The sequence below is a fragment of the Pipra filicauda genome, unplaced genomic scaffold (assembly GCF_003945595.2).
Source record: "Pipra filicauda isolate LSUMZ 115617 unplaced genomic scaffold, ASM394559v2 scaffold87_size3191425_pilon, whole genome shotgun sequence".
In the NCBI taxonomy this organism is placed as follows: Eukaryota; Metazoa; Chordata; class Aves; order Passeriformes; family Pipridae; genus Pipra; species Pipra filicauda.
Genome location: NW_024105064.1, coordinates 1106543 through 1130054, shown reverse-complemented (window position 1 = coordinate 1130054; position 23512 = coordinate 1106543). Strand labels below are relative to the sequence as shown.

The 23512-nt window shown below is 54.7% G+C and overlaps 1 protein-coding gene across 1 annotated transcript; it reads right to left on the bottom strand.

Moving 5' to 3' along the window:
- Positions 1-1243: 1243 nt before the first annotated feature.
- On the bottom strand, positions 1244-22793 carry PLEKHN1 (pleckstrin homology domain containing N1). The gene is made up of 16 exons (XM_027728659.2): positions 22707-22793; positions 22347-22399; positions 20549-20648; positions 16622-16768; positions 16182-16262; positions 14686-14776; positions 11724-11848; positions 10960-11109; positions 10303-10383; positions 6147-6216; positions 5552-5706; positions 4770-4964; positions 4084-4338; positions 2407-2622; positions 2136-2184; positions 1244-1737 (listed from the first exon to the last, which is right to left on the bottom strand). The coding sequence occupies exons 1-16, from the start codon at positions 22743-22745 to the stop codon at positions 1544-1546; spliced, it is 2001 nt and encodes a 666-aa protein (XP_027584460.2). The 5' UTR covers positions 22746-22793; the 3' UTR covers positions 1244-1543.
- Between the last annotated feature and the right edge of the window lie 719 nt (positions 22794-23512).

Sequence of the window (23512 nt, the reverse complement as noted above, 5' to 3'; positions counted from 1 at the left end):
TCTGAATAAATAGATAAATTTGGGGTTATTGGATACAAATCTTCCCAAAACAGAGCAAACCCGAAACAAAACAATGACAGCTACAAGACCCAAACCAACACACTCGTGAATGTGCAGACAGCTGCCCATTCTACAGTACTGAACCTCATCCACAGCTAGAAAATTAAATAGGTCTTTAACTCAGCCACATTTACACGTTACATACATAGAATCCACTCAAACTTTACATGTAAACTTCTTTGGATACCCGAAAAAAAAAAATTAAAATACAATGTAATATGCAGGTATTCAAGTACAAAGAGCTCCCCCGATTGTTTTGTTTGCACCAGTGAAAGAACAAAAATAGAGGTTTTGTTCCTGTGTTTGGTTTGCAGCCTCTTTAGGGAACAAAGGTTAAGAATTTGGAGCCTCAGGTAAAAACATTTGGATTTGCTGCTGACCTTCAATGTGCCAAAGGACCTGGCCTAAGAGGCTGGAGAATAATAGCACTGAGACTCTGTCCCCTGTTGTTTGTGTCCTGGTCCTGCTGTGGGTCTGGAGGGGGGAAGAGGGGGATCACAGCCCACACTGGCATTGCTTTGATCGACTGGAGTTTGGCTTGTGGCAAATTTTCTTCCCTCCCTGCCCAGGTAAGTCACAGGCAGCATTTAGTGTGAGCCCAGTCGTGTGCAGAGGAGTGGGAGGAAAGGAGGCATTCCCTAAGAGGAATCCTCAGAGCATCCTTTCCAGGGAAGACCTTGGTGAACACAAGTCACTTGGCACGTTTGCTGGCAGCACATTTCCAGGCTCCACCTGCCCAGGTGCCAGGCTCCTCATGTCACAGGACACCCACCATGGTTTTTGGAGCCAGCACTGGCAGGAAAGAATTTTTTGCATAGATTGGAAAGAAAGTCCCATCCTGCTTAGATCTGGTGGGTTTTTTCTCCATCTCTTGTCCAGTAACTCTGCTCTTGCAGGAAGACAATCCTATGAGCACAGCTATTGCTACCAACCTTGTATGCCAGGATGGGACATGTTTCATGTGTCCCTGCAGACTTCATAGCTCAGTGGAGGAAGGTTTGGCTTTAACAGCTGTTCTCAGGGCTCAGGGGATCATCAGAGGGACCAGCCTGAGGGCTCTGGGGAGAAGGAATCAAACTAACCCAGCCACCAACCAGCCCTTCTCTTTGGCCTTTGGGTGACTGCTTCCTCTGAACACCCAGTCCCTTTTACCTGAGGGAGCCTGACCCTTTTTGTTCTTCCTTTCATTTTAGGGGACAGAGCTGTTCCCCAGCCAGGGCTCCCTGAGCACTCTCCTTGGCACGGCACACACGCTGCGCCTCCGTGTCCACAGGGGCTGTTGCTGCTGTGCTTTGCCCCCATCCCCAGATTTAGGGGAGAAATTTGAAGCCCAGGCCTGCCAGGATATGGGAAGCAGCCTTTTGCAGGGCAGGGCTCTTCCCTTTGCTTTGTGTGCCCTGGGTTCCTCATCCTGGAGGGAAGCCCAGCGAGAAAAGAGCCCGGGATGGGGGGGCTTTCTGTGCCTGGCTGTGGAGACCATCCCTTAGACCTGGTAAATCTGCTGGACTGGAGATGGGGAGGTGTGTGGGGTGCCTGGCTCCTTCTCCTCAGCTTCCCACAGGTTGTCATAGCTGAAGTCACTGTGGAAGCTCTGGAGCTCGGCGTAGTCGTGGAAGGCGGCGGAGTCGCGGTGCCGGCAGCTGGAATCTGGCAGGTCGTAGGTGCCGACATTCCCACCTGTGGGAAAACAGACCCAAGGGATCAGAGAGCTCAGCAGCAGCAGCAGCCTGATGGTCACCTTCCCCTTCGCCAGCAGAAGGTAAGAACGAGGATGAGTTAAATCACAGCCCCGGTGCAAATAGATGTGGGCAAAGCGTGTGCGCCACGGGACAAGCCACAGGTCCCCACGGGTGACAGGTGAGCTGTGAGTCAGTGGAAGCCATACAGGTGTCTCCACCAGGCAGACACAGGCCCAGGGCAGGGTGACAGGCAGAGGGCAGGGTCACAGGCTCAGTCCCACCCGGGGAAGCAGGAGGGATAAAGGGCACCAGCCCTGCTTGGAACGACGCTGATGGAGACGGACACTGGCGGGGCAGGGAGGGTTCAGCCCCCCAGCACCCCCCCAAGAGTCTCACCTGGTGGGTGCAATGAAGGGCCCAGATGTTCCTCTGGCAGAGAAGAGATCTGGAAAGAAAAAGAGACACAGTGATGAGGATGACACAGCACTGCAGTCCTGGGATACTGCACACCAGGGAATCAGTCCTCCGTGGTTCCCTGCTCCCCAGGATGATCCCTGTCACTGAGCAAAGACCCCTGCAGTGAGACTCCAGTCGAGCTGGGTCCCCTGCACCCCGTGTGTTCCCCTGCAGCCACTGTGGGGCTCCAGGGCTGCATTTACCATCTCACCTCCTCAAGATAAGAAGCTTCAGCCTGTGCCCGCAGCTGGAGCCGGTGGGAGGTGCCAGGGGTGCTGTAAATGGGAGCTGTGGGCACCTCTCTGCAGTGGCCACTGGGCAGGGGCTGGCAGTTCCATTTCTCCAGAGAGAGGTGCTGCTGGGGCACAGGGATTGCTGGGCACCCGTTTGCCTGAGCTGGACCCGTCTGCCTGTGGCACTGCAGGAACTAGAGCAAAGCAAAATCCAGGTTGGATACCTGCTGTGGAGAGCTGGGAAACACTGACCTGCTGCTTCCCGCCTGCTAAACCAGCCCTGCTGTGAACACACCAAACCAAGGCTTTCTGCCCTCCTCACAAATTCTACTACACCCCAGTCCTGAAGGCCTTGGATGGGAAAGGGAGGATGGCCACAGACATAGTGGAAGTTGGCTGGGTGTGGAGGCAGTAGGATGACACCCTATGGCAACCCAGGGGATACAGAAGGACAGGGAACAGGCAGGAAAGACCCTCTGAGGGAAGGGAGGTTGTCACCAGCATGGGGAAATGCCAGCCACAGACTCAGAAACAGCCTTTTCCCAAGAGATGTGCAAAACAAGAAATGTAGCCTTCAATAGGCACTCAGTTATGGCATCTGGAATTTTTTGGGGTGGATAAAGTGGTCTCTGTGTCTGACTCATCCCCGGTTTCTGTAAACTGGAGCACATCTCAGTCTCTGCCTTTGTTTTGTGGTTTCTGGCTCTTCCTGAGATTATTGTCGTGACGCTGGCATCCAGTGATAAGACAGGGGAAACCTGTTCCCCTCTGACTCTGTCCTGGCTTGAAAAAAACCTGGGAACTATGCTGTGCCCTGCCCCACCCTGAAATGCAGGCCTGGAGTTTCCACATGCTGCTCAGGCTCAGGCAGATGGCAGGAAAAGAAATGGCCCGAGGCACAATTTCTGGAGCCAAAAGCCTGTGTGCTGAGTCAGGGCCAGCTGTAACCAGCAGCAAGCACAGGTACCTCTTCCAGGAAGCTGGAACCTGCCCCACTGGGAGCACTGGGGGAGCTGGGGGTGTAGGGATCAGTGTACAAGTGGGAGCAGGGCATGGCCAGCCTCTCCAGGGAGCTGGAAGCTGTCAAGGGCTGCCTTCCCACCGAGCTCCATCTGCTCAGCTACAAGGCAGAGTGGAAACAGGAACGTGGCACGCTGGTCTCTACTTGCAGTTCATCCCCAGGAGGGACTGGGGTGGGAAATCTCCCTGTAACTAAAATCCCAAACGCTGCTCATCCACGAGGGACGATGGGAGTGACTGTCTGTGCTAACGAGGGGAATTCCTTGATGAACACTCACAGAGGGGAGGGAAACGTGGCATCACACACTAAACCATTGATGGACACATGCTGGAAAACCCAGGGAAGAAGAGGCTGTGTCCTGTGAGGCAATAACTCTCCTACTCACCGAGCAGTGCTGGTCGTGTTGTCTCGGGAATTACTGCCCAGCATCCCATGGCTCCGAGGGACATTGCTCCACCTGCCACGTTTAACCTCACCTCCCACGGGCCATTTTCCAATGGAAATGGATTTCACACCTGCCCAAGAGCACCTGCCAGCGCTCCTATCCCTGCCAGTGGCACCGCAAGGGAAAGCTGAACCACGCTCCCCATTCCCAGGCAGGAGGATCCATCCCCCCAAAATCCACCCTTCTTACACTGCTGAGGTGTGACGGGGGAGCTGGGGGGTGATGCTGTGAGCCGTGTGCCGAGTACGGCTCGTTGTACTCCGGGGACGGGATTTCGCCGTTGGGATTTTCGGGAATGAGGCTGCAGATGCTCCTCTCCGAGTCCTGGCTGGGCAGCTGCTGGATGCACGGCCCGCATTTGCCCTTGGATTTCCTGGCGCTGCCCCCTCTCCGCAGGTCCTGTGTGGGCAGCCCTGTGCTTGGCCAGTTGGCTTGTGCCAGGCACTGAAATGAGAAGGCAGACCCTGGAGCTGACTTTCCTCGGGCCAGGAACTCAGGGATCGGGATGGTCTTGCACGGGGTCCCTGCCCTGGGCACTCCTACAACCCTGGACACGCAAATGCTGCCCAGGGCCAGACCAAAATCCTGCCTAGCCCATCACCTCCACCCACCTCCAGCTCTTATTTTGGGGTCTCCTGGCCTTTGAACCACCCTGTTTGCCCTCTTGCAACCTGTCCAACAGTCAGAGTGGAGGACTGGGATGGGACTCCTCGGCAGCCTTTTCCCTTACCAGCAGAGGCTGAGCCAGGACAAACCCAGGCTCCAGGCATGGATTTGTGGCACCACACAGCAAACACTGCCCGCACCAGAGCGCTCTGCCCAAAGGCAGAGTCCATCCCCACACACATCCCGGGCTTTGGCAGGGGCTCACTTACATGGAGAGGCTGGGAATAGCCAGAGGAGAGGGCATCTTCGAGCAGCCTGCCCTCAGGCATCAGCAGGAAGGAGTGTCCGTCGGGCAGGGAGCCGCTGGTCTGGGACAGGTGGGTCACGGTGGTCACTCTCCCTCCGGACGCCCAGGAATTCGTGCGGCCGTCGGAGGTGAGGGACCCCCTCCCGCTGCTGGTGAACTGGATGGGGAGAAGAACATGGTGATGGAAGGACCCTCTGCATGGCCACAGGCACATCCCTCCCCAGCCCCAGCAGTGCCAGCCCAGCACAGCCCTCGGTGCCCCTTGGGTTGGGGCTGTGTCCCCACGGCCAGCAGTTGCCCGGTGGCCGTGCCTGGTGTGTGGGGTGTGCTGGTGGGTCCAGCTGGGGTGACCAGGGTGAATGAGGGGGGTGCACTGCAGGAAAGGGGTGCTCAGGCACCCTGACCCGTCCCAGCTGCAGAGCTGGCAGTGTGGGTCTCCCCTTCCTTGCGGGAATCACAGAATAACCAGAGTTGGAAGGGACCCACGAGAATCATTGGGTCCAAGACCCTTTTAATGCCCTTGTGCCCAATGCCTCACTGCACAACACTGTCACAGTCTATGTCCTGCTTCTGAAGGAATTCACTATAATATCTGCCTATAAAATGTCATAAAGGGCTTTAAATAATTGGCAGGGCTCAGCAGCTTGCTGACAGCCTTCAAGCAGGACGCCTGAAGACAAAGTCTGCTGCGTCACAGGAGTGCTCCAGAGACAGGACAGCCACCGATTCCCAGGCGACTGTTACCTGGCTGGGGTGTGGCGGCTTTGATCCTGAGAAACTCTCGGATCCGGAGAGGGAGGAGTCGGCGTTTCGAAACTGGGCCGTGTTGAGGCAGTAGAGCCACTCCTGGTAATCCTCGTAACTGCGGCAGGTCACCCGGATCGAATTGATCAGCCGGCCTGGGAAAACAGCACTGGCTGCTCTCACTGGGCTCCACTGACTCAGTGTTGCTCCCTCGATAAGCCCGTGGGAACCCTCTCGCTCCGTCCCCTCCCCACGTGCTCCTGGGGTCGGGAGGTGCTGGGACAATGGGAATGCTCTGCCTTCGGTGCTGCCCGTTTGTACCAGGCTGGGGGTAGGACAGGGGCAGTCCCAGCCTGGGTCTAAATGAGGGGGACACTGTGCACCCCTGGTGCTGTGGCCTCTTCCACCAGCAGAGCCAGGTCCTGCTGCTCATCCAGGGCACTGAGGGTCCCAGATTTCCAGGCAGTGCAGTTCACAGAGCCTGGCTCCCACGCAGCTGAGAAGGGGCCACAGCAGCTCAGCAAAACCAGCAAACCAGCCCCCCAGGACCCTCCGTGGCTGCTGCCAGCACACCCCGTGGTGTGGGGACACCCACCTTCGATTAAAAAGGAGCTTTTCTCGTTCTCTTCAAAAAGCACCTGGATGGCGTTGAGTGGCAGCTCGCCCTGTTGGAGAGAGAATCAGGATTGGGACCACAGAGCTGAGCAGATCTCCCAGTCCGTGCCATAGGGCACGTGGGCACTGTGGGAAGGACAACGTGGCTGCCCCTGCCCACCTTGGGGCAGCAAAACTCCACTTCCACAGGGGCTTTTCCATCAGGGGAGCCAAGAGGAGCCTTGTGCAGAGTTTTGCTGGGAGCACGAGGAGGGAAGCCCATGGTGAGGATGGAGCGAGGCTGGCAGGAGCCTGGCTGCAATTCCTGTGGCTTGGGGAGAAGGGGCAGCTTGGCCCTGCTGGGATGCCTTGGGATCCCCGGTGGGGATGAGGAATCTCAGAGCCTAAATCCCCTAGGGCAGGTCTGCAGGAGACAAGAGGCACACCCAAGCTGCTGCTAAGCTGGGCGAGGATTTGGGGGCCTCTGTACCCTCACAGGTGTGGGGCACAGGCTTGTTGGAGAACTCTGTCTCCAGCAGATTGTCCCAGCTTGGTGTTTCCTGCTTCCAGTTCTCCCAACCACCAGCCTTACTGCAGGAATGAAGCCTCTGGAGCCAGCATGACTGTGTGAGACTGCTTTGTTCTCAAAGTCTCTCCTGAGATCCGAGCTTGGAAAAACACCCCTTCCCTCCCAGTTCTGTTTCCAGCAGTTTAATGGCTGAAATTTCTGATTTCCCCGGAAAACTTCGCAAACATGGACCCACACGAGGTTATAGTTGCTAACTTGGGACTTCCAGCCTTGCCCAGAGGAATGCCCACAATCCATTCCCTGCAAAGCCTTACAAAGACAGGGCTGAGCCCTGCAAATGCCAGCTGGTGAAACCTGAGCTCTTGTGTTACAGGAGGCACAGTTGTGAGCTGCCACTCCTGAGGTGGGAGCGGGGCTTGCCCCGGGCAGGCACCACACGTCTGTTCCTGTCAGCTGGGAGCTAAAGCAGCCTGTCCCTGGAAGATCTGGGAGTTAGAAGACCCCGTGTGCTATTGGCCCTAAGTGCTATTATACCTTTTCACGCACATCCACCACTGTCCCCTCTGCCATCACCCAGTGTCCCGTGGCCATCCCGTATCTGTGCCAGACCAGCTCTGTGGTGACCTGTGGGGTGGGCAGGGACGGGGCTGCCTGTCCCAGCCCCTCTCTTGCTCTGCTGCCACATGTCCTTTAAGTGTCACCGCTGACAGCTTAATTCTCTGTGATAGGCAACGTGGCAGAAGGGCCAAGGGGGTTTGTCAGCACTGAATTCAGATCCAGAGCTCCTCTTTCTTTGGGGTAAATTTTCCTTAGAGAAATGAGGCAGGAAAGCCCTGGGAGAGCCACTGAAGCAGATTCTGCACTGGAAACATCACGCGGATGAGCTCATCCCTTTACTTCTCGTCTCTCTCGTGCTCTGAGCAGAGGGAAAACAAGGAACATGTGGTATTTTTGCTCCTGTTCCTATCCCTCTCACCTGGATGTCACCCTGACTCTCTCTGTGGGCACAGAGCACTGGGCAGGGGCAGCCGGTGGCAACAGCCCTGGGTGCAGCTCCTGGACAGGATGGTGAACACAGGGGCTGGGTAGTGCTCAAGGAAAAGAAGGTTCTCACCTCATTCCACTCTGCTCCATGCCCGGGAGTGGAGGAAATGCACAAAAAGCAGGAACAGAAGCCCTGTCTGTCATTTTGCCCAAGGCCCTCTCCGAAAGGTGCAATCCATCAGGATTCATTTGCCTAAGCTCAGGGGCTGCAAAACAAGGTGTCTAGCAGAAACTCCTCACCCCGCCCTCACTTCCAAGCTGTGCCAGCTGGAAAGGCTCTGGGAATGTGGCCGACGTGACAGCTTTGCCGTGAGGGAATTGCGGAGCACACGGGTGTCCGTGGCTCGTGTGGCAGCTGCCTCTGCTACAGCCTGTGGGCACAGGCAGGCTCCTGTGGCATTCCTGCTGCCCCAGCAGTGATTTATGGGCTGAGCAGCTCGGAAAGGCTGACCTTGGGAGGGAAAGCTCACGCTCTGCTCCCTGACTCCTTTCCCCCCGTTGCTGGGGTTTGACATTTCGGCTGACGCAGGCGCTGCACGGCTGCTGCTCCTCAGCTCTCCAGCACATCCCAGTAAGATTCCTGCCACCAGCACATCCCAGCAAGCCTCTTGCCACCGAGGCAGACTGCACAGGGCTTGCCCTGGTGCCTGGTGCTCCATCCTCCCTTAAACAATAGCTCCCTGTCCATGGGGATGCTGAAACACCCTCTGGGTAGAGTCCCACCTCAGGAAGCACAGCATCCCACAAAGAACACAGCCGTGGGCTGCAGAGAGCCCCTCCAGCCTTCCCTGGGCTGGAGGTGTGAACCTGCCCCTCCAGCAGCTCCCCCCTTGCTGGTTTTCACCTTGCCCAGGGCCTTTTCCCACCAGGGGTGAGCCAGAGCCTGTGGATTTGGGTGAGCCCCATCCCGGCAGGCTCAGCCCCTGCCTTCCCCTTCCCTGTCCCACACACACACACTTGGCAGCAGCAGCTCCTGTGGTTTGTATGAAGCTCAAGAACAAAAGGGCCGGCCTTTTCCCTCACACACAAATTGTAGGGCTCAGCATCTGCTCGCAGGGAAGGGAAGTTAATTTGCAGAAGCCCTGGGAGAAGGCTCCTGTGCCCTGACATGCCTGTGGAAAATCAGGTTCCCAGTGCAGTGTCACAGGCTGGTGAATCACCTCCTGCCTGCACCCTGCTGCGCAGAGCCCCGGGACCAGAGCTCCTGCACCGTGGGAAGAGGGAACATTGCATGGACAGGGGCAGACAAAGCTGGTTTAAGGTTTCAAAAGAGATGAGCTAATCAGAGAGCCCAGCCCAGGGCCCCCTTACGTGGTGCCCCGTTCCCAGGAGCTGCAAACAGCGTGTTCCCGAAAACAAGCTCTGTCTGAGGTGTGTCACACAAGCCACCAGCTGCTGGAAAACAGCCTCCACTGCTGCACTGGGGATGAGGAGAGCTGTGACTGGTCATGTCTCTCCTATTGAGGCACAGGCATCTCCTCTCCAGAGATGCCTACACAGGTCTTCCCATGGGTAACCCTTGAATTAAAAGCATCCTGCGTGATGTGGAACCACAAGATTGGACCCCAGTGAGTTCACGCTGGATTTCACAAACCCTCAGTCTCTGCAGGGTTCCCCTGTCACTGCCTGCTCTCTCAGTGACTAAGAGGGATGCTGTTCCCTGGAGGAGCAGCCCAGCTCTGCCCCGCCGTGTGCCGGTGCTGCCGCACGCGGGGTCACACACAGTTCACTGCTCTTTTTGGCACATTTGTTCCAGCAGGGGAAGAAACAGGACCAGAAAGCACAGGGCTGTTAATAAGCCATCACAATGTTGCCCAAGAGCACGGAATCACAGGATTGTTAAGGTTAGGGAAGCCTGCCAGGATCATCAAGTCCAGCACTGCCGTGTTCGCCACTCAACTGTGTCACCAAGTGCCACGGTGGGTGTTGGCAGCCACTCAGACTGCACAGTGCCACTGCCTGTCTGTGCTGAGGCTCCCAGCACTGCTCCCACAAGGCACACTAGACTAGAGAAGCTGGTCTTGCATCCCCTGGGACACTCAGACCTCCACATCCTCATTGTCCCTTCCGCTGCCATGCCCAGACATTGCTCCACAGAGGGAAAGAGCAGCAAACACTGCTCCAGCAGCAGCCTCTCCTCCCTGCCTGTGCCCTTCCCCACGAGCATCAGATGTGCTGCCTGGATGCTCCCTGCTTCCAAGTGGTCCCGTGGCACAGAGCCTGGGAAGCAAAGCCCCCTCAGGGGCTCTCTGGGGCTGTTCCATCAGGAGAGCCAGGCTCCCTGCCAGCACCACCACACTGAAACATGCCAGCCTCCCTCCTCCCAGAGATTCCTTGGCAGCCAGCTCCTTTCCCCCTGGGCTTCTGTAGGAGGGCAAGGTGTTTCTCATGGGAAGATAACTTGCAACATCCCTCTGCCTGCTCACCTGCCAGCTGGCACGGGAGCAGCGTGGAGGGAAAGCCCCTGCCAACACGAGGGAGCACAAGGGAACACAGGTGGAGGGGAGCAACAAGCCAAAGAAGAGCTGAAATAGCTGCTGTGGATGGGTTGAGAGAGCAGGGAGATGCTCCAGCACGAACTTACCTTAAAACAGAAGCCATTCTGCTCTTCAGAAACTATCACCAGTGTGGAGGCATAAAGCACCAACAGCCGGTCATTCTGCTCCTTGGAAAGCAAGGAGGGAGAGGGATGTGAACAGCCTGTGAACAGCCAGGCAGGGATTGGATGTGGAGAGCCCTTTGCTCTGTCTCTCTGACAGCAGCCTGGGGCAAGGGCTCTGGAAAGGGCCAAGCTGCTCCCCTGCGCTGGGAGATTCCTGCCAGATTCCTGGGGCTTGTAGTTCTGTAATTCAGGAATGACTAAGCCCAAAGAAACCTCTATCCAAGCTGCAGGCAGGTTGTCATCTCAGGAAATCTTTTATAGAGTAAGACCACTCAGAAGAAATTTAAAAAGCCTGTGGAGGCTGGTGAGGGAAGAGCTGGTGAAGTGACACTGGGTCAGCTGCCAGCCCTGTCCTGCAGGTCCTTGTGCACGTGCCCGTGTGCCTGTGCTGTCCCCAAGCACCCCTGCAGGGCCACAGGAGCAGGAGGAAACCATTTTCCCTTCACATGGGTGTAAAATGACCCTTGGGACCTGCTGGATTAGTGGCATCAGGCGGGCAGGAGCCTGCACTGGTCACTCCACCCATCCCCTTTCCCGAGCTGGGCTGGCAGGAGGTTGCTCCCCAGGGATGTGTCCTACCTGGAATGGCAGATGCTGAAGCTTCACTTCAGAGGCACAGAGGACACGGCCCAGGGATTCCCTCTGAGTCCCACTCCAGCCCTGGATAGGCATGTGCTGCATGCACCACCGCAGCTCCTCCTTCCCCACGGAGCTCTGCTTCCAGCCGTTCTAGGGACAGGAGCAAACTGAGCAGCAGGCAGACATGTCCTCCCCTGAGTTTATCCAGTGCATGGCCCTTCTCAGGGCACTTTTTAAGTGTGGCAGAGGCAGGAAAGAATAAATAAATCAGTGCAGGAGCCAGTTTTCCAGCTGGGACTGAATAATCGCTCCTGGTACCAAGCATCACCTGTAAATTGCCTTTCAAAGGGAGATATCTCTCTTTGACAAGTGGGGAGATGGAGACAGGGAGGGAATTAAAACACCCTGCAGAGATGGGAAGAGAAAGTCTCTTGAATCTAGTCCTGTTTTCTAGGTTCCAGCCTCCTCCTCCAGATGTTTTGTAATCTCTGGGGAATTGCACAAGCATCCAAATGCATCAGAGTTTCTCTGAGCCAGACCCAAAGCTCTGACCCTTTGGAGGTTGTGGTGGTGGCACCCACAGGTGGCAGGTCTTCCTTTCAGCACCCCCCCACCCCGCCAATGTCTATCAAACACCTCTTGTAAGCCTTTCTTTTTTTTGCACCCTTCTGTCACAGGAAGCCACGCCAAAGGCAAGCTCTGAAATGGAACCATCCCAGCTTCCCTGGTTGCTCAGCACAGGACTGTGGCTGTGAGCCACTCACCTGAGGGAGGAAGGGCAAGGCAAGGCTTCCTCCATTCAGCTGGATCTGCTTCTCCAGGTGATAAAGCCACTGCTTCAGCTCTGACTCAGAGGGGCAGAACACAGCAAGGGGATTGAGCCGAGGACCTGTGAGACACAGGATGAGCAGAGCAGATAAGGGCATGGGTTGCAGCATCCATGTTGCACTCTGCACATCACACCATCAGACCATTGCTCTGTTCCAGTCCTTCCCACCACTCTTTTAGCACATTCTCTCCCATCAGGCTGCTGGGAGTGCTCCAGCACCTTCTCACACACATCAGGCTCTGACCACCAGGCACTTCCCAACCCCAAACCAGGCCAAGAACAAAACTCAAAGACAGCATGAAAGCTTGAACTCAACACACGTTTCAGCTTTGAAAACCCCCAGGAGTTTGTGAAAAGCACCTGTGTGGGCAGGGACTGTCACAACCCATCAGAAAGTTCCGTGCTATCTCCTGCTTTCACTTTGGCACTCAATATGTAGAACACTGGTAGCTTTCTGACACAGTTTATTTACTGCTCCACCAAACATAATCCGTGCCAGACAATCTGCAGCTGACCTCAGACTTCTCTTGAAGGGAGGAACAGCCCTGCATCTTGTTGATTTTGACGTTTCCAGCCTCCTCCATTTAATAGCACGAGCAAAACAGTCTCACACACCCCTCTGCTACTCACTGCAGACATGACCCAGTGACGGTAATAACCATTTCTGGCAGGATGCAGAATGTATGTTATGATTAATAATTTACCAGCAATCTCATATTAAACCCTGCTTGGTGCAAGCTCAGTAGGATCTGGCTCTGTGGGACTTGGAAGTATTGAGATAAGCCCGTGCACGGGATAAACATGGTACTTTGCCCTTCTTTAGTACCCTAATTCCTGCACTATTTATAAACAATAGTTAATTAAGACTTTGAAACGCTTCTGCCTTTCAGGAAATGCTCTGAAACGAATGTGCATAAACAAAGCAGAGGTGTGGAAGCTGGGGCAGAGACTCCCTGAGTGACTCTAAATCCATTACAGTAATGTGGTGTCAAGCATTTCCTGGGCATCCAAGTGTCTATGGACTGCCATGGCTCTGGAGTTCTCCTGCCTCCTCTTCCCTTGGTTTCCCTGTCTTTGCAAGGAAGATACAGTGATTCCCTGCTTTATGGAGTAGCCAGGAGGGTGTGATGGTGTTAGTGCTCTCTAGGTATTCTGGCAGCTCTGGATACTTCCCATGGCATTCAGGCTGGTAGGAGTTGTGCTGGTAGGGAAGAGAAAATGAGGAAAGGCCCTGCTGGCCAAGCCTGAAGCCTGGGACACGCCTGAAGCTGGAGCAGGAGCTGTGGGAGGCTTTGAGCAGAGTCTGAGAGGCTGCTGCTAATTCAGCTCCTGCCCTTGCCCTCGACCCCAGGGGCACATTCGTGGCAGGGCCATGACCCAGCCACACTGAGCAACCCCTCCCAGCCCTCATGCTCTTTTCTTCTGCCTTCTTCTTCCTCCTTCCTTGTGAATGCTTCCAGAGGAGCTCTGGAAGGAAGAAACCCCCTTCCCAGAGCAGGAGCAGTTTATTCCCACGCAAATCTCCCAGACTGGAGACACTAAAAGGCTGCAACGTCTGCAGGGGAGGCAGAGGTAACTCGAGGTGCTCAGTAACTCCACCAGCACCACAGGCTGGGCAAGGGATGGACCATAAAGCCCAGGTGACAGCCAGACACCATCCACCAAGGACACCCTGGATACTGCCAGGCTTCCTTTTCCACTCCACCTCCACGCTTCCAGTGATCCTGCAACAACTTCCAGTAAGCTGAACTACCCCTGGCAGTGCAGTTATGGGGAACTACGGGTGCCACAGGATTTCACAAGAGAATGGATGCGTGTCTGTTGTGTCTCAGAGTCATGAGACAAAGAGATTTCCACCCTGACCCTGTGTGGGGACACGGGAAGGCTCCTACCCCCTCCATGCCTTGATTCCTCCCCTTCCAGCAGGACAATAAAACCGTTCCACTGATCTCCCAGCAGTCCTAAACATCGCTGCCTCCCTGGTTTCTTCCTGTCACTGCTTCCCAACGTGCACAGCACTCTGTCTGAAAGGCTTTGGCTTGTTCTTCCCCCAAGCAGGACAGGAACCCAACAAAGCTTGAGGCAATTTTCCACCCAGCCACACTCCTGCTTGTTTTCATACAAGCAGAACGAGTCCCCCCACCCCAGAGCAGATGCCCCTGGGAGAAGTTTTCCTTCATTTTACAGGCTTCCAAAAAGGGTTGGAGAGCCCTGCCTGGTACAGTGCAGCACAAGAACAGCTCAGCAGCCCTTAAAATTGGAGGGTCGTTCGTACCACCTCCTTTTTATCATTTATGCCTGTAATTCAGCAATGACTAAGCCCAAAGAAGCCTCTATCCAAGCTGCAGACAGGCTGTCATCCCAGGAGATCTTTTACAAAGCAAGAGCACTCAGAGAAAAGTTTAAAGAGCTTGTGGAGGCTGGTGAGGGAAGAGCTGGTGAGGTGACACTGGGTCCTGGCTGCACCAAACTGGTGTTACTGTGGAGGTAACTCACCTCTGGGCACTGAACTGTGCCCTTCAGTGCCCTGCCTGCTTGGAGTCACTCCCTGCCCTTGGGGTTTATAAGGAGAGCTGGGAGAAAGAGTTTTATTCCATTTTTTTCATTCAAATAACTGGACAGAGGTGGGAACTGTCACCATGAGTGCTCAGTATTAACCAGCTGGAACACAGGACCATCCATCCCCTCCCCTCCCTGTGCCAGCCCTGGGCATCACTGCCCAGGCATTTAAGAGCAGGGGAGCCTTGGAGAGAAAGATGTGAATTCTAGGAGGAAGGAAGAGCTTCATCTCCCTGCAGCCTCTTTCCTGGGATGGGGTCAGGGTGGGACAGAGAGCAGAGACAGCCTGATTCACACACCCTCTGCCCTCTGTGCAAAGCAAACAAGGAGGCACCCACCTGCAATGAGGAAAGCGTGGCAATCCTGCTGCCCGGGGCCCTTCCCAGCCTCAATCTCACAGACATTCAGCTCCTTCAGAGGCAGCAGCTCCTGCAGAGGGAGGGCACACCGTTATTTTGGGGGCAGCTCTGCCATCGGTGCCCCTTTGCTGTGGGAGGTTGGGAGCCCAGACTCCCAGGTTGCTGTGGCTCAGTGTTAGACTGAAAAACGTGGCTCTGAGGGGAGACATTTGGGGTCTGGATCCAGCACACTCCCCAGAGGAAGCAGGTCCAGCAGCTCCCTGGGGCCAGTGCTGCAGCAACCCTCTGCCACGTGGGCAGGAACTCTTCCTTTATATTCTTTATATTCCAAATCTTTCAGTTTTAAGAGAAACCTCAGAAAGACAACGGTGGTTTAACACAAGAAACACAGAAGGTGGAGTTGACCATAAAGCAAAACTGAGCTGTCTGGTTCCTAGGCTCTGGATCTTCAGATTCCCACTATAACAGAGCACAGGAACAGGTGGCAAGTTTGTACTCCCCGTTTTGGGCTTTCTAAACAAGCTCCATAAAAGATGCTAATGGCTGCTAATGTCTTGGGGCCAGTACTGGAACATTAATTCCCTTTTAATTCCCCTCAAATTAATAAACTAAGGAGCTGTTTATAAAGCAGTCAGGAGATTTTGTAATATCGTTTGTCTCCTGACATGCGAATTTTCAGTTGAAGGCTGGTTGGTGGGTGACTCGAGAGATTGCATTGATGTATTCCATCAACATAAAGTCACCTGCAAGACAATGAATCATTTCTAAAAGGAACTAATTTTTATAACCATCTCCGAAACAGCCATGCTCAGTTTTAATTGCTCACTCCTGTGGAGGGACAGCACATCCAGGGCTTCTTGTTTCACAGTTGTGACTTCCTTATTATCCGTAATTCACCAGCATCATCAGGTTAAAAGATTGATGAGTAGTTTGCCAGGAGAGCTCCCCAGTGCTGCCCTCAGTTTTTTATTTCCACCTTCTCCCACGGATTAATTAATGTTGGAGAAGTTCTCTAAGATTATCAGCTCCAACCTGCAGATGAAAAAACTCCCCCTTGGTCCAGAGGGCAGGGCCAAGACCACCACGGGCACCAAGGCCAGTGGGATTTTGGGCTGTAGGAGCCCCTGTAGGTCCCTGCCAAGGCTCAGCTCCCTGTGCTTGGTGCTGAACACCTCCCACCCCTGGCCCTGCCTGCCAGCCCTGCACAAGCCCCTCTCCCACCTCTGTGGGGTCCTTTATCTCTGCCCACAGGCAAGGCCAAGGACTCAGGTGAAACTGAGGTCATCTGAGTGCAGGCCCTGGGGAAAAAAATGCCCTCCTTTCCCAGGATCTTGGCATGCACAGGAAGGGACTTGGTGACATCTCTTAGAGGAGGCCAGGGGAGCCCCAGAAGCAGAGCCCCCTGTCCCAGCCCATCTGCCCAGAGCCACCCAAGTGCCCAGTGCTTGCCCTGGCACGACCAGGCGATGCCCTACCTGGTGGGTGAGTCCATTGGAGCCCACGGACTGGAAGTACAGGTAGGACTGGAACAGCTCCAAGAAGCAGTCATTGACCTCCTGCAGGAGAGACACGGCCTGGGGGTTATCTCAGGACGCCTCCCCTCTCCCGACTTCCCTCTCATCCCAGGCTGATCCGTGCACAGGAAAGCTCATCCCAGGGTCACCATCGCGTTTCCACCACGGATCTGCTGCCAGCCCAGCAGTGGAGCCTGGAAGCACATCCCAGCTGCCCACAGGGATGGGAGCAGGTGCACGAGCTGATACCTGTGCACCACATGACAACACATCCCGGGGCCACGCAGTAGCCCAAGGGAGCCTCCCTGAGTCACATTTCCCAGAATTACACTTCCCTTCTCAGTTCTGCAGGGTCATACCCGGGGAGAGAAAACGCCCACAAACAGGTGCCTCAGTTTTACCTGGCAGTGCTGGAACCTTAACTTGACCTTGGAGTAATAGATGATTTTTCCCAGATTCCTGACAGTCGTTTTCCTTCGTCCCTTCTTGAACAGGCTGGGGAACCTCTGGTCCAAGTTTTCTTTCTGGTTTTCCGGGTTTGGGATAATCTGTACCAAGGACACAGGGAGAACAAATCAGAGGAATGGGGAGGTGATGTCTGGAAGAGACATTCCCAGAACATCTTCCCAAAAGGGATTCTTTGGAAAGGTGCCCTGGGCAGGTGCCCAGGATGGGCTGTTTGTTGTTGGGTCTCCATGCCAGCATGGAGCTGGGGTTCAGTTACTGCTGGGAGGAGATGCTGACCTAAAGGTGAGGTTTCTGTGTTGGGAAGGAGGGGGGGCAGAGGCACATCCTACTTTTGGGGTATCCCAACTCCACAGACAAACCTCTTACCATCCTAATCAAATCCACTGGAACAAGGACCCTCTGAGGCTAAGCAAACACAGTGTGTGCCTTCCACTGGGGGTAGTGGGAAGGTTTTCTTTGCTCTAGTTCTACCTGGATTGCTTGGCTCTCCCATCTACTCAGATCCCTGGATTTCTCTAGGTGGAGTCAGTTGTTTTGGGTGCCACACAATTTTGGGGCAGAGCCCCACAGCCATAAAAGCAGCTGCAAGGCACTGAGTGGTGAAGCTGCTCAGTGCCAGTGCAAAAAGCTTGGAAAAGCTACAGGAAGCCAGAAAGCACTGCAGGAGAGCCAGGACTGAGGAGAGGAGACAGCACTCAGGGCTGGAGGGTTCCCTGATTCCCTGGTTATAGGGGAATTCTTCCTTCTGTGCAGTAGCACAACCCCACACCCCTACGGCACGGCACTGCTGTCACACTGTCTGGATACTGCATGAATCCCAGGGGTGAAAAGCTCTTCCTGCAGCTTTTCTGGGAATAACACTTTTATTTCTGGGGGCTGGTTGATTTCCTTGGGGACAAGAGAAGGGCTGTATCTCAGCCACGGATTCCCAGAGGCTGGGATACACACTAGCCTGGGAGTCTTAAATATCAGCTTGGTCAGATGCTCCACAGACTCCAGGTATGCATCCTCCAGCAAAAGAGCAAAGTAGGTGGGAGAGGGAAGGTTTGGAGTGGTTTTATGTGGCTGCCCTGGGCTCGAACTGAGCATTTCCAGGGATGAGCAGGGCGAGGGCTCAGCGGGATCACTCAGCCCATCACCCCGGGGCTGCCGGCACGTCCCCGCCTCCGGCGTGTGCCCGCTCCCGGCTCCCTGTGCCAAGGAGACAGCTGCGTGTGCCCGTGATGGATGAGGAAGCAGCACAGCTCACCAGATCTGTCTGGCTGGGGACTCTGTGACTCACCCCTCTGGCACGAGGTTAACCCCCCTCTCCCAGCCTTCTCCAGGGATAGCGCTCCGGGGGGGGCTGGTGAACCAGGAACAGGAGCCTGAAGCTCTCGGGGGCCCTTTCACCTGCAAAGCTTGGGCCTCACTGAATTTAGGTTACTCTTTTTAGGGCACGAGTTAACCCTTTCTCTGCTCAGAGCCTCCCTCCAGCTTTCCCGGGCATGGAACAGAACCCAGGGAACCCGCTGGCTGCCCGTTAAAAGTCTCACTGAGGCAGCTCAGAGTAGGAAAAGGTCATATTTGTGCCACAAGCCACTGTCAGAGCAAAGAGCAGCTGGGGCAGCAATAACAAAACACCGCTGGGATAAGGGCAGCCACCAGAAACAGGGAGTGGGGAGAGGATGAAGTAATGAAATTATGGAAACAGAGATAAGGAACGACACCGGCTACCAGCTGCCTGGGCAATACTGCTGCCTGGAACGTGCCAGCCAAACTTCCTGGGAATAAATAAGGCACCAAGGAGCAAAAGCAACCTGGGAGCTGGGAATCCAGCAGCACTGTTGGCAAAGAGCTCGGCCAGCCTGCCAGCTTCCACAGGGATCCTCCCGCAGTCAGGAGGGAGAGGGAGAGTTTCCATGACCGCTGTTCATGTGGCAGGAAACAAGATCAGTGGAATATTCCCTCTCCCAAACAAGGATCCAGCGACCCCAGTTTGCAAGGGTTTGCAGTGAGACTTAGGAGACAGGTGGATTTAGTGGTTAAACATGGGAGCAAGTCCAAGACCATGGACATCCCTGAAATTTGCTGCTGCCCTTCCAGCTGCAGGCTGCCACGACACAGGCACCACCCAAAACCACGGGGATGCCTCAGTGTGCAGCCAAAACAAAAGGGATTTATTCTTCCTCTGGAATGCTCTCCAGTCAGCTGCTCGCTCCCCTGGCTGGGCTGTGCTGGGGACCAGCACCCTCCTCCCCCAGTCCCATCCTGACCAGCCCCGTTCCCATTAGCTCAGCGGTCCCACTGGGTCCCAGGCAGTGCAGATCCTTGGAAACTTGGTTTCTCCCAGGGCTTGGTCTCTGGCAGTGCAAGTGCCCTGACATGTTCTTTCCCCCCCCAGTCTCAGATGCCTCATCCTACAGGTAGAACAAGTTACTAATTAACCTGCAGACCCCAGTGACTCCCAACTGAATCACCAGCCCAGGCAGCAGGAAGAGCTCAGCCTTGCAAGGCTGGTGCCCCGGGGCTCTGAAAGCTGCTGTTTAATGATAAAAGAAGCAAATGAGAAGCACAGCTCTTCTGGCACATCCTCCCCCCTCGCCTTTGCCGAGGCTCCACAGGAGCCGTGACTGGGAAGTGTGGGAAACAGGGCAGAGGGTGGTGGGAGCAAAAGGCACTGGCTGTGTGTGCCAGGTCCAGAAGGGGCTGGTTTTCAGGGATGTCACCTGCCCCAGTCCCAAGCTGCATGGCATGGCCAGAGGTTTGGTGATCCCATCTCCTCCGAGATTGCATCAGAGCCCTGTGCTGACGGCTGCTCTCTGACCTGGCCCCACGGCACCTGGTTCTCCTCAAAATATGGGAGTGAGAAAGGGTCTGAGCCAAGGCTTTCTCTCCAGGCCACACAAGAAGCTTGTGGCTGAGCAGGGAGTTTGCATCCCAGCTGCCCCAGGCGAGGGTAACTGCTAAACAACTGCTCCACCCACCCTCCTTCCTTCCCTGGAGAGATCCCACACTTGTGTTCCCGAATGAATAAGTTCTCGGTGACCTTTGTTGTGTCCTCTTGCAGGATTTCTTTTCTGGGATCTGCTAACATGACAGCTCATCCTGCTGAGCATCCAGGATCCATCTGGGCCCTGGGCTCTGCTGCCTGACCCTTCTGGATGCTGATTCCCACAGGGAGCTGTGCCATCTCTGAAATTCCCTCTGCCTGGCATTGAGTCTCTGCCTCAGTTTCCCCTTCCCCACATCCACGCAGCCTATTTGCCATGCAGTGGGAGAGATGCCTGCCCAGCACAGCCCAAAGGGTCCCCAAACTCCGTCCACATCCCTGTCCCCCACAAAGGGACCGAGAAAACACACCAGGGTTCATCCCTTCACCTCTGCTTTCCCTGAGCAGCGCTGGGAAATGGGCCATATGGCCACAAGGCTGGTACATGCCTGGGGCAGACCTGCCCTTCCTGATTGCCTTCCCAGGGCTCCTTGCTAACACACTGCCTGCTCCGTCTCATTCCGGCGTGGGAATGAATCATCTCACCTTTGAATGCTCGCTCCGATTTTCCCTTCCCTCACAGGCAACCCAGAAAGAGCAGAAGTGGGGGTGAGATATCCCTGCTTGGCTCCCAGCATGACCCTCCCACCCCATCACACCTTTTTGCTGGTGGCAGGTCCCCCCCAAACCTTCCTGGGGACCCCGGGCCAGGTAATTCTGCTGCTGTGTGAGCACAGGGCTCATCCTTCCCTGGGCTCCATCCCTTTGAGACAGACCTGCTGCTGCCCCTGGATCCAGACTCATCATCCTTCTTAAGTGCTGTCTTTGGGCTGGGTGGGAATAAACTCTTGGAGCAGCAGGGAGGGGGTTTGGATGTGTTTGTACTTGCCTTTGCTGGAATATACTGCAGGATTTTGTCCGTGGTCGTGTCTCTCTCCTGCCCTCCTTCTAGACCAAAAAAGCTGGGCAGTTTTTTCTTGCTGTTTTGTCTATAAAAGGGAGGGAAAAAAAAAACAAACCACAAATCAAAACACACATGGAAACACAGATCCAGGCTGATGCACAGAGAATTCTGCCCAGAAATAAGGAAGCCAGCAAACTGAGCAAGCAATTTGTCATGGGCTTTCTAATCATCCCAGCCCAGCAAAGGGGCTGATAAACAGCCTGGGAGAATTGAAATGGGGGTTGTGCTGCACTTGTTGCTGTTTCTTCGCTTTTCCACAGGTCTTTGCAGAACCAAATGATCAATTTGGCTCATCCGTGTCTCCGAATCAGCAGAGGGACCACATGTTCCATTGCAAAACACGAAGACCAAATCCAGCCCTGACAGCTATTCCAGAACCCCCCCTGGAGCAGAGATGCACATGCACAGATACACCAACAGACATTCACAAGGAGGTTTTGTTTCTGCCTCTGTGGTTTTCCTCTCTCTTTCCTTCCACTCCCAGCCAGGGCCCTGGTTTTCCTTTGCCTGCACACACTATTAACACGTTACTGGTGCTGCTGAGCAGCACTGGGATTGCTTTGCTGGGACTTCCCAGCCTTTGCTGGGAATCTCAGATTGCAGCATTTATTTGGGCAGAAACCAGGCTTATCTCCACGGAGAGCCCTGAGCGTGGGAAGCTGGGAGTCAGCAGGGACAGGGGTTGCTCTGGGGCTTGGCTGCTCCACCACAGGTGGGATGTCAGCCCTCCAGGGTCCAAATTCCCCCAAGTGACCCCCTCTTTTTTATCCCACAGGAGCTCCACAGGCTCCTACAGGTTTACTCCTAATTTATGGCAGCACAGGAGACCAAGGGGCCAGTTTAGTGTCTCCTCTTGATTAGAAACCCCTCAGCCTGCAGAGTTTAGGGGGTCTGTCTCACAGCCCAGCACAGACACAGGGTAGACAGGGCTGGCAGGTTCACAGGGAATCACTCTGGTTCCCAACAGAGCTCTTTTCCAGCCCAGAGTCCTTGGGATGGGGAGGGATCTGCTCTGTGCATGTGTAGGTGCTGGCAGACCATGCTGATGGGAGCACAGGCAGTGGAAAAGAAAGCAGGGAAGCTTGCTGTGCATTCCCTGGAAAGCTCTATTTTGGGACAGCCGCCCATCGCTGTGGTACCTGAGCTCTGCCTTGGCCAGCTCAGCACCCAAATCCCCAAAGGGTTTCACAGACATTTTCTGTTATTCCCCCTTCAGATTTACAAACACAGGTCAAATCACGTGTCAGAGTGCTGGGATTTGGGATTTTTCTCTCTAAGGGACAAGAGTGTGAAAGTTACTTTTCCCCAACAAGCACTGCGACTCCAGGAGTCGTGAAGAGAGAAAACCACCAGTGAAAACAAGGAGTATCGGGTGTTCTGCACCTTGCCCTGCCAGTCCCGCAGAGAGGAGTTCAACCATCAAAACAAAATTAAATAAACCCTGTTTCTCCTGGGGGGGGGGTGGTGTTTCCCCTGGGGAGCTGGGATTCCCTGCCGGCAGAGGACTCCATCCCAGGCAGTCAGGGCGAGCTGATCCCGCCTGGGCGCTGCCCAGCACCCCACAAAACCACGGGACACCGAGCATGAAACACGAAATATGAAATAACTGCCGGGTTCCCCGAGCGGGGGCTCGGCCACCAGCCCGGATCCGCACGGTGCATCCCACAGGAGAACACCAGCCCCACTGGAAAACCATCCTGAAATAAAAAAGCAGGGTACTCACGCTTTCTTCAGCGAAGGCTTCCTTCGGAAGGAGCTCCTGAAGCCCCCAGGTGCCTGCGGGACACACGCGATGTTCCCCATGCCGGGAAGCGCCTGGAAGCGCCCGGAGCCGTGGGGAGCTGGAGGTCTGTGTGTGGGATCGTGTCACGCCGGCGTTCCCTCCCTTCCCTTCCCTTCCCTTCCGCCCGCTGTGACTCGAGTGGGTGTGGGCTGAGCCAGGCTCAGCTCCCGGCCGGGGCTCCCACTCCTGCTCCCGCCCCGCTCGCTCGCTGGGAGGGGCGAGCCAGGTACATGTTCCCTGTGACGAGGAATTAACCAGGGAATTATCAACCCAGCGGTGCAGGGCATGAACGTTCCTTACTGTCCAACAGCACGGAGCTGGAGCCGCTAATAAACCCATCCGGAGCGTTTTCCCGAGTGGAATTCGATCACCGTTCAGCCCGGGACGGGGGAAAATAAGATAATATTGGTGGTTATTGTTTAAGCATTAACAAAAATCTTTTAAGGTTGTTGCTCAAGGGTTCAAAAGGCGTTCGTTGAAAAGAAACAGCTGGATTAAAGGTATAAAAATAAATAAGCTGTGTGAAAATATAGGAAATAAGCAGGGGAAATCTAATTGAAATCTAAGGATTACGGAGAATTGATAGAGGAAGCAAAGAGCAAAAGGAGATGCATGACCAGCAAAGCTAAAGGTGTATTTGTAGAAGAAATGCTTTAAAAGGAGGAAAACAAAAGATTTGTGGTATGATTCCCTTACTGCGTGAAAATATAAATAACAAGTAGTTAATGACAAAAAAAAAAAAGGTAAATATTTCTGTGCAATGGATAGGAAAAAAACAGACAGTTACAGACATAGGGAATGACAAACCCCTTTTCATTCCGTGGTCAGGTAGCTGTGAAAAAGTAAACACAAAACTCAGATGCTCTGGATCAGAAAATCCAGAGAATTCACGTTAAAGAGTTTTAAAGACCTGAACACAAAGGTTCTGGGTTGCAGGAAGTCTTGCAGGACCACAGAATTTGCAAAGAAATTGCATAAGTTAACAGGAATATCGGTATTTCCATGGGTAAAACAACCACCCCAGTTAATTATGGGTTTGTCAGTTGATGCTGATTCCTGGGAAAATGATGTAACAGTTGTGAGGGAGTTGGATTAACTTTAAGGAT

Coding starts and splice junctions, on each gene's coding strand:
- PLEKHN1 (XM_027728659.2), bottom strand. CDS start 22,745: ATGGGTTTATTAGCGGCTCCAGCTCCGTGCTGTTGGACA. Junction 16,263..16,621: donor TAAGGTTCCAGCACTGCCAG/GTAAAACTGAGG, acceptor TCTCTCCTGCAG/GAGGTCAATGACTGCTTCTT. Junction 1,738..2,135: donor CCCTTCATTGCACCCACCAG/GTGAGACTCTTG, acceptor GTTTTCCCACAG/GTGGGAATGTCGGCACCTAC.